The sequence below is a fragment of the Microchirus variegatus genome, assembly GCF_963457635.1.
Source record: "Microchirus variegatus genome assembly, chromosome: 5".
Lineage (NCBI taxonomy): Eukaryota > Metazoa > Chordata > Actinopteri > Pleuronectiformes > Soleidae > Microchirus > Microchirus variegatus.
The window spans coordinates 32,006,138-32,016,696 of record NC_139806.1 but is presented as its reverse complement, the minus strand read 5'-3'; the positions used below and the strand labels follow the sequence as shown (position 1 = coordinate 32,016,696).

At 39.9% G+C, this 10,559-nt stretch overlaps 2 protein-coding genes across 2 annotated transcripts in view; one reads left to right on the top strand and one right to left on the bottom strand.

Annotated features, from left to right (window-relative positions):
* Positions 1–1,858, top strand: part of mmadhcb (metabolism of cobalamin associated Db) — an 8,542-nt gene extending 6,684 nt beyond the window's left edge. The window contains exons 7-8 of the mRNA XM_083889085.1: positions 551–637; positions 1,503–1,858. Coding sequence (XP_083745211.1) covers positions 551–637; positions 1,503–1,697 — 282 coding nt within the window. The 3' untranslated portion in view covers positions 1,698–1,858. The remainder of the gene's footprint in view (positions 1–550; positions 638–1,502) is intronic.
* A 2,824-nt stretch (positions 1,859–4,682) lies between these two features.
* On the bottom strand, positions 4,683–9,629 carry LOC310927673 (L-rhamnose-binding lectin SML-like). Its single transcript, XM_083890039.1, has 9 exons — positions 9,589–9,629; positions 8,428–8,460; positions 8,270–8,323; positions 7,260–7,395; positions 6,235–6,344; positions 6,090–6,134; positions 5,858–5,999; positions 4,831–4,934; positions 4,683–4,744 (listed from the first exon to the last, which is right to left on the bottom strand). Exons 1-9 carry the CDS (start codon positions 9,617–9,619, stop codon positions 4,734–4,736), a joined length of 666 nt encoding a protein of 221 aa, XP_083746165.1. The 5' UTR covers positions 9,620–9,629; the 3' UTR covers positions 4,683–4,733.
* Positions 9,630–10,559: the final 930 nt, after the last annotated feature.

Here is a 10,559-nt window from a genome sequence, read left to right as displayed (position 1 = left end):
CTTTTAAATTTCTCGTGTTCAGATTGACTCGTGTGTTTCTTGGAGGAAAGCTACCTGGACCTTCTCCTTTTTCAATTTTGACAAAATCTTAATTCTTTTAATTGGATTCAGAACCCCATTCACATTAAAAGAGATTATTTCAACTTTTTCCTGTACTTCCAACAGTGAGGTCTCTTCATAGACCTGATCTGACCCTCAACCTTGATAGCAGTCTTATTAGAGACCCTCTCTTCCCCCCCCCCCATATCACTATGATAAACATTGTTTTCGTCTAATTCGTCTAACACCTCCCATTACATTTGAATTGTCCTATTAGCTGGCTATTACTTGGCTATCGCTACTTTCCCGGTACAGATATTTTAAAAGATTTACAAGATTTTCACCATCATAATAAATAACATTTTGTGTTACAATTAGTTTTGGATAATTGTGACTGGAAATTCCCCAATGGTCCCACTCTCACGTTCATACTCGTACAATGTCATTGTTTGTCTTGAGTGCGGTTAATGAATGATATATAATCCATTACTGACGAGAGTTGTCCCTTCAGTTTATTGAAGGTGCTCAGGAGATCTGCTGCGCTCTGCAGAGAGAAGGATTCTGGGCCGACTTCATCGACCCATCCTCAGGCCTCGCGGTAAGAGGTTACTGTCGTGTGTGTGTGTGTGTGTGTGTGTGTGTGTGTGTGTGTGTGTGTGTGTGTGTGTGTGTGTGTGTGTGTGTGTGTGTGTGTGTGTGTGTGTGTGTGTGTGTGTGTGTGTGTGTGTGTGTGTGTGTGTGTGTGTGTGTGTGTGTGTGTGTGTGTGTGTGTGTGTGTGTGTGTGTGTGTGTGTGTGTGTGTGTGTGTGTGTGTGTGTGTGTGTGTGTGTGTGTGTGTGTGTGTGTGTGTGTGTTTATATATATATGTGTGTATATATGTAAATGTTTATATATATATATGTGTGTATATATGTAAATGTTTATATATATATATGTGTGTATATATGTAAATGTTTATATATGTTTATATATATGTATGTATATGTGTGTATATATGTATATGTATGTATATGTGTGTATATATGTATATGTATATGTATGTATATGTGTGTATATATGTATATGTATATGTATATATATATATATATATATATGTATATATACACAGTGGTGTGCTAAAGTTTGGGCACCCCTGTAAATGTTTTTGATTTTCCTTTATAAATCATTGGTTGTTTGAATAAGAAATGTCAGTTAAATATATCACATAGGAGACAAACACAGTGATATTTGAGAAGTGAAATAAAGTTTAAATGATTTACAGAAAGTGAGCAATAATTTTTTAAAACAAAATTAGGCATGTGCATAAGTTTAGGAAAAACTCAGTTGCATACAGTACATTATCATGAGGGACCTGTGGACTGATGTGATCCTACCATGAATTTACCACGAGAAGCTGCATTTAAACATGTTCATACTGTGATGTGTGTGTGTGTGTGTGTGTGTGCGTGCGTGTTCCTCTCCAGTTCTTTGGCTCGTACACCAACAACACACTGTTCGAGACAGATGACAGATACCGTCACCTGGGCTTCCAGATCGAGGACCTGGGCTGCTGCAGGGTGATCAGACACTCTTTGTGGGGAACGCAGGTTTTCGTGGGTACAATATTCACAGAAGCGCCACCCGGCAGCCCCATCATGAAGAAGCTGCAGGGCAGCTGAGCAGGAACTCTGAGCTGACATTTGGTGATTGTATTCATTTTTAACGTAATTCTCCAAGAACATCAGTAACTGACTCCTCAGCCACGTATGTATAAATGCGAGCTCGTATAGATTTGTATTTATAGATTCAGATGTGATAAGTAAATGCTGCTGTAAGTTTTTCCAACTTATTTTGTGTGTTTCTTTTGAGATTCACATCACACACACACACACACTAAAGTTTCTGTCGTACGTAATTGCTCACATTAAATTAAAATGAAACGTATGTAAAATATTGTTCAACTCATGGAAGTTATTTATCTCTTTTAACCGAAATTAGCCATTTAAATCTTTTTTTTTAAATGTCGCCATTTTATATGTGGGAGACAATCCGACCACAACTTTTGAGCTACAGTTTGATGCGATACGTCGTCACATAGGTGACACATGACCTGAGATTTTGGACACTTACAGGAAGACCATACAGGAAGGGGAAATTGTGTCACAATAATGACCCATAAAGCCAAGCATGTGAAGCTGCTGCCACCTGCTGGAGTTACAGTGTAATGTAGACTTACCAATGCCCCACTAAATATCTTAAATAACTTAAAAATAAGTTTTATATATTGATAAAAAATGTGATTGACATAATTATATTTGATTTATATCCATCCATCCATCTTCTACCGCTTATCCAAGGTCAGGTCGTGGGGTAGCATAGTGCTGGGCGGTATGACCAAAATATATATCACTGTATTTTTCACAATGCAAATTTTTTTTCATGCATAATCAGGTGTTCACAGTATTTTTCTACTGGTTGAGAACAGAATCACTGCAGTAGATTAACTTAGGATGGTCTATTTTACTGTCATGAATACTGTAGAGTAACTCCACACTAGTACAGGTTCACTTGGCCCCAGAAAATGATGCTGTTTAGAACAGCTACTCATGATTCTAATGAAGTGAGGAATCTGAATGCAAAGACAAATTACAGTGAAAATACAGAACTTTGACTGTGCAAATCAACAACTTTTATAACAATGCCCCGTGTTACCTGCTGATGTGGAGGGTGCCGACCTTAACTTCATGCATTCTTGATATTCCTAGACATGATTACTAGGGCAGTCAACATTGCTCAAATTATATTTGAATATTCCCTCTAAAAAAAACACAGATATTCAAATATATTCGCATAGTATTTGCATCACGCATTTGGGGTGAGAGGCGGACAGAGTACACAGCTTCATTACTTGAGTAAAAGTACAGATACCCCTTGCTAAATTTTACTCAAGTAAAAGTACTACAGTCAGATGTCTACTTAAAGGTGCATTATGTAATAAATTTAAAGCTGGCCATAAAATCCTCCTAATATGTCACAGAGGATCAGGAATAATGTTCATATAACAAAGTGAACTCACCAACAAAAATAGTACAACAAAAATATTTGCATTAAAAAAAAGAAACCACCGCACAGTTTGTTTATGTTTTGAAATTATGTTTTGGCATGAGACGCCATCTACCGCCGTCTACCAATCATAGCAGTCAGTAGAGTCTCAGCTGTTGAGCAGCCGTGTGTTGCCAGTTACGTAGCTACAATTGAAATGAAACGAAAGGAAACCTAAAAGACCTCGGTATGGATGTCAAAAACGCAGAGATAAAGTTTTTGCGGCAAAGCGAGGGTCTATATAGGACATGCTTTTGAACTGTGGAGAGCTGAGAGGAATTTCCAACGGATGCAGCCGTCTTGAATTAGCAACCTTTCAGCCAATCAGAAAATAGTATTTGTTGTTGTAGAGTAAAGTCTGAAAATTGGTGCTGCAAGCACTCTTCCACGAACGTGCACGAGCACCGTGAACACGTGCGCAGATTTCAGATGAGATGATCACAATATCACTTACAGTAATTAATGAGAATAGCTACTTCTTAAAGTGTACGTTTGAAGTATAAACTTTATAAAGTTTGCCTCTTTTTTTAAATGGAAGAAAAACTATTTATTTGTTTTTTTGGGGAATTTGTCCTTAATTTGTTTCACATATTATCTTCAAACCTTCTTAAAGGGGAACTAGACTGGAAGTTCCAATTAAAGCTTTTTTTTTAGTGTGTATCTGCGTCATTACCTTGTTTATGAAGCCCTGAAGGTTCTAAACAAACAGTTCAGCCACTGCTGAGAACGCTGTGTTTTATTGTAATCTTGGGCTCAGCGAGATCTCTGAAAAAAAACACGTAAACAGCGGTTCTCCTGAACAGCAGATCCTCCTGCTCCGGGCACTAGTCCGGGGACATCCGGTTGCGTACATTGAACTGCAGAAGAAGAATAACGTCCGCTGTGGAGGTGTTTCACGAGCGACAGTGTCTTCTGACTCTGGGTCTGACTCCGGGTCAAAGGTCGTCAAAGGGACTGTGGCGGGGAGTCGTGAAGAAGCTATTTTTAAACACTGTTAAAACAAATGTTTTGATAATGAGGAGCAGTGCAATCCACCGTTCCAGAGGGGGGCGCTGCGCTTCTGAGAGCGGGGTGTGCTGGATATGTCACTTCCGGGTATTGGCCAATCACAACACAGTCTGTCTTCTGGGGGTGAGATTTCTATTGGCTCGTTTACAGCAACTAGGAGGTTTTTGAGCATAAAAACAAGTTAATGTATGTAAGTAGACCTCCATAACTGACATATATGTGCAACAGGACCACTCTATGTGAGCTTCAAGTGCTGCCCACTGCTCCAATAAGGATGAAGTCAAATCAACTATCACTTTAATGTGTGTTAATAATGACCACTTCCATAATGTTTGTCGTATGCTATTTAGTGCCTGTGGGGGTTAGGAGTTATAACAGTAACCCTGAATGGAGATGTCAGAGGTAAGAGTCGTGCATCTGACAGACTGACAGGCCAAACTGCCCACCGATGACCGTCATGAGTTTCTAATATATGTTATAACTATCTTATATCTGATAGATGCATTCTGAAATAATCAGTCACCAATGGACAAAATCACAAAGAGACATATTTTGTTTTTTAACTGTATGTTTATTGTGACGAGACGACCACGTCGACGTTAAACTCACTCAGGTTCTGCAAGAGAAAAGACGCGAGTATTAGTTTCCACACTTTTTTTTTTTCTCTGTTGAATTACAGAATTATTAGACACGGGTCCTTACGATCACACACGTAATCCACCTCCAGGTACTTGAAGATGCCACCACAGGGCTCTCCGAACACTGAGGTCGCCGCTTTGACGCTACAGCTGTTTTTCCCGCCACAGCTGTAAATGAGTGTAAATATATGAGGAAAAACTTATTATTCAGCCTTCTTTAAAGGGACACTGTGTAGTATTTATGGGTTTATATAACCCAAAATCCACTTTTTTTTATACATATTATGTGCTCCTGCATTGTCTAGTCGCTGTATGATAGTTTTTGTTTTATTTTCGTAGTGTTTCAAAAAGTCATGTTAAATAACATGGTCGCGGGGCCGCGGTCGCATAGCCACTGTTAGCAGCGAGACGCCATGTTTCTACCGGAGCCTGTAAGGACAAACGCGAGAGAACAAATCGAGCGTCGCTTTACTTGTAGCAGGAAGTCCCGCCTCCTCTCTCTCCGCTTCGTCCGCTACGGCCGCGGTAGCTCCGCCCTCTCCCTCGCCTCACGAACCTCATCTGCTGACACGGAGAAAGACGACGAGGGACGACATTTGACCGGCTGAGGACACCGTAGCGCTCAGGGAAGGGAGGGGGTGAGCAGCGGAGCAGTTCTTTGTTGTAAATTTGTTGATGTATTATGGGAAACCCGACAGTGATGCAGGCCCCTGCGTCGGCCACTTTGCCCACGTGAGAAACGCACAGTGCGTTTTTGTCTGAACAACTGATTTCAAGCCTACCATCACTCAAAATAACAAGGTTGTGAACCGCAAAATGAGTCAAAATAACTGAAAGTCTTCCAGGCTTCCTGCCAGTTCCATTGCTGCATTGTTTTTGTTGGATTTGTTTGTGTATTTATTGTATTATTATATTATATTATATTATATTATTATACAAATTTAAACTCCTGTATGGAAATTGATATTTGAAAATGTTTTTTTGTTTTGTTCAGAAGGTCAAATAAAGTTTTCCAGTTTCAAAGAATTTGAATTTTCTGGATAATGTGGGGCTTGGAATTCATTTATTTTTTATTAAATAATATTGGTTACCTGTCAGAAACAATCATATACGCTTTCCACCCGGTGCGGCACTTGATGTTTGAAATTTGAGATTCGGGTCGATTGGAAGAGCAGATTGCCATGTCCTGACGTCCAAATTCAGCGGCCAACACTTGTATTACTTTTCCTTCATCTGACAAAAAGGGAAAAATCATAGTTAATGAAGGTCACGTATGTTGAAAATATGACTGCTGAACCCAAAATAAGGGCACCGCTGTCTTACCGCACTTCAGTTGTGCTGTAGAACCCTCACATGTGTGGACCTGAGCTGTCAAAGTAACAGGAATCCCATTAGACGACACCATCACAACACATTTGCAATTGCATCGGTGGTGCACAGGTTTTGATAGCAGGAGAGTGTGACTGACTGTGTGGGATGCAGCTGTATTCGATCTGCACGTTTTTGCTGTTTGAGGCGCAGGGATCGGACTCACGGACGTAAGCCGGGCTTAACTCGCACTCCTTCTCGCCCTGACACCTTTGAGGACGACACCAAGCAAAATCACATGAAATAAAGAAATCATATATGTTACGGCATTGGTTCTCAAAGTGCGGCCCCGGGGGGGCCAATGGCGGCCCGCAGAAACATTTCTGGTGGCCCCGCAATGAATTACAGTTGATAGTTTTAATCCAGGAGCTACTAAGCTTGTTAAATGTTTATTGGACATTACTGGATACAGACCAATAAGTGTCAACAAAAATACTGGGTATTTACCTGGTTTCTATATGGTGAATTTTAGTGTATTATTGGGTTATAAGCTGGTAATAAGCAGGTAGCTACAGCCCCCAATTACTAGCTATTTACCCAGTAAATATATGGTAACAGAAATGTGTTACTTGGTGTTAACCTGTAATTAGAAGGTAAAAACAATGGCCAAAATACTGGGTAATTACCCAGTAAATTATATTAATGCTTAAATGACATTATATTAACGCTTATATTACTTAACGCTAAACTGTAGAACTGTAATCTGGTCATTAAAATTATTACAAATGGGATTTCTTTCTGTTTTTTTTTCCTTTGGCGGCCCTCAGTCCAATGTTGGGTTCCTAAATTGGCCCTCAGGTATCAAAAACTTTGAGAACCCCTGTGTTACAGAAACTAAAACGAAGCGTCACCTTTTTCTTAAATGACCGATAATGTCACTGTGTGTTTGTTTTTGTTTGTTCTGACCAACAGCAGTGGTGCATTTTTGCGCGACAGTGAACGGTTGGACTGGGCGACCTGTCCAGGGTGTGAACCCCCGCCTTTTGCCCGATGTCAGCAGCCCAATGACTCTCATGTGGAAGATAAAATGACAGACAGTGGATGTATGGATGGTTTTGTGTGTCGCTGGCTGCAGGGATGAGGTCACACTTGACCGATTTGGTTTGTCATAAACATAACGCATACCTCATGTTGATGGCCTCCATTCTGTACTCGGGAGAGCATCCTCCTGTGTTGGCAAGATGTTCCAGAGGTCTGCACTCACAGCAGGTCCCACCCTCTGCACCGAGCAGTGCTTTGCGCACTTTGACCACCCCAGTGTCTGTTATCACACCACAAAGAGAAAATAAGCACCAGGACCTCATAAAGAAGTGTTTTCATAAAGAAATCAATTGAGGTTGCAATTGCAATCAGACTCAACAGATACATATAACGTGACTTTTTGTGGGTTTTTGTTATGTTGTTATTCTGCCTCTGGTCTTTGCCGAGAGAAATTATGTTACATTAGTTATGTGCTGCCTCTGTCAAGAAATACTATCAGCTCGCTAATAACGTAGGAGTATGGTGAGTTCTGTTAGAGCCAGTTTGGTGACACATAGAGCTGAAACGATGTATCGATGAATCGATTATTAATCGATTTACTAAATTAATCGCCAACTATTTTGATAATCGATAATCGGTTTGAAGCTTTTTTTCATCAGTAAAACCAGATTTCTGATTGTTTTAGCTTCTTAAATGTGAATATTTTCTTGGTTTTCTTTGCTCCACATAACAAAGAAATCATTAAAACCGAATCATTTTGCTTTGTGAACAAAACAAGACTTCCGAGAACATCGTCATTTCCAGCTTTGACAAACACCGATCAATGTTTTTTAAACATTTTCTGACATTTTATGGACCAAACGATTCATTGATTAATCGAGAGAAAATTAATGGTTAGTTGCAGCTCTAGTGACACAGCAAGAACATAATGGGCAGTAGGTGTTTTTCAGCAGCTGGTATTCTTAATGTTGCATTACTGCCTCCTTCTACTGATTGCACAGCACATGTCCAGCTTCAGATGATGACGGCTGACTGTTGTGGATTTTAATCACTCCACCGTCTGTGTTTCTGTCAGAGTCGAAACATAGGAAATCTGTAGATTTCACAACTATCATGGGTGTAGTTCTATTATACAATGACTGAGAAAGTCTTACCGCAGCTGAGGCGCTGGGCGTTGCCCTCACAGATGGTGACCGACTTCGTGCAAACTATTAAAAAAAAAAAAAAAAAGTTACGAAAGAGCAAAATGAAGTGTATCCAAGGTACAACGTGAGTTACGTGACATGCAAAAAAACGGTCCTCTGAGGTTTACCTGCTGTCCACAGCACACATGATGTTGCCAGCACTGGAAAAGAAAAACAAGAATCATTCAAAACGCCACCGAGGTCCAGGGGTCAATGAGTGTTTTAAAATATAAATTGCTTGCAACACCTGTGTCGCATGGACCTCTGTGTTAATCACCATGTACACATTCACAAAGCACAGCAAGGAAAATGAAGAAGGTGTAGACACTATTTTTAACCCTAACCCTAGCATTTTCTTTTTAATGATCATCTACAGTTAAGTAAGTTCTATCTAGAGCAGGGGTGTCAAACTCAAATACAGAGTGGGCCAAAATTTAAAACTGAACAAAGCCGCGGGCCAAGGTTGAACAAATTAACCTTTTAATAGGGACCCAAACAAGTTTTGCATTGAATATTGAACAAGCAAGGCTTATATAACTCTATAGTGACATGCAAAATCGAGTTTCAAATAATAATAATAATAATTAAAAAATATCAATGGCATATCAAATAAAATTTAAATAAAAATTGAATGCACCTTAAATGCAGGATAAGCGGTAGATAATGGATGGATAAAAATTGAATGCCTCTTTTCTATTTGAAAATAAAATAACAATAATGAATGAATCAAACATTCAAGCCTTGAAGTAGCAAGAGAAAGTGCATGAATAAAACGTTAATTATTGCTCAGTTTGCTACACTGATTTGCTTTAACACTGAATGTGGAACAAGCAACGCTTCAAAAAATGTAATGCCTCTTTTCTATTTGCAGCCTTCTGAGGTAAATATCAACATTAACTTTTACCACAAGCTAATACATTTGAAAATAAAATAACAATGAATACAAAACAACGGCAGAGCATTATGGGATTTGTAGTATTAGCGGTGAATGCAGTGTTATAATACCGCTGTATAATACCGGCGGGCCAGCTCTAATGTTAATTTGATATTGCCTCAAGGGCCAAATGAAATTACACGGCGGGCCAGAGTTTGACACCGATGATCTAGAGTGACACCTCACTGTGGATCTTTGTTCTACATTTTGGAATCATGAAAAAGGGTAACTAGAACTAGAAGACCTGAGGATTCGCCAGGGCTGATTATTGAAAAGCAAATCAGAGAGAGGAGGACCGAGACCAGTAAGAGCTTTAAAAAGTTTTCACAAGTAGCTTTTCTAGCTGAGTACTCACGCAGCGCGGTGCTGAGTCTGATGTGCATCATGGTTTCAGAAGAGCCTGTGTTGTGTTGTCCTGGGCACAGACGCTGTCATTCCTCTATTTATCGTTCAGGAACCGCCTCGAGCCATCGTGATTCATCTGTGAACTTTATGTGTCCAAGGCGTTCACCTGCCTGTTTAAAGAGATGGAAAGCTAAATGGGATTTTTTTTTTTTTTTTGCTAACACGTAGATGACATGCAGCTCGAACTAGAAAATGCAGTTTAGTAAGAAGTTGGTGGACTTTTGAAGCAGTTAACTAATAAGTCAAAGGATTACAAATGAATTAAGAGTCAAGTTCCAGGGTCGTATAAGATACAATTACAAATGTTAACTTCCTCATGTATCTTATATGAGGATTGGAATAGGAATATGAGTATGATTTGGTTCCAATGCCTGTATTGTAAATTTAGTGCTGGGCCCTAGGTTAACGCATGACGCGTTTCCATGACGACTGACGGGGAAAAAGACGCGCGTGACGTCATGTTTACACGCCGCGAGTCCAGGCACCCTTTACGGGGTCGTACCTATGTTCCCCGGGGTCCTATGTTCCTCGTTTTCCCAAAAAAGGTCCTATGTTCCCCACTTTGTATGTGACAGGGGAACATGGGACCGGTAGGGTTAGGGTTAGAGAAAGGGTCCTATGTTACCCGGGGAACATAGATACGGTCCCCCGTTTACCAGTTAGCTCCGATAGCTGCATTAGCTCCTTTAGTGCCGGTTAGCACGCCTAGAACCGGAGCGGTCTGTTTATTAAACCAAAAAGAGCAGCAAGTCGTTTTAACATTTAATCAATCGCTCGACTGGATATGTATTACACATATCTGTAATTTGATTCTACCTAGTCAGAAAGAACATTTCAGATATATCCACAGCATCATTCTTTCTAGGACAAATGACATCACTTTTGCCATCTATGTGTATTGGGCTTTCGATTTCAGATATC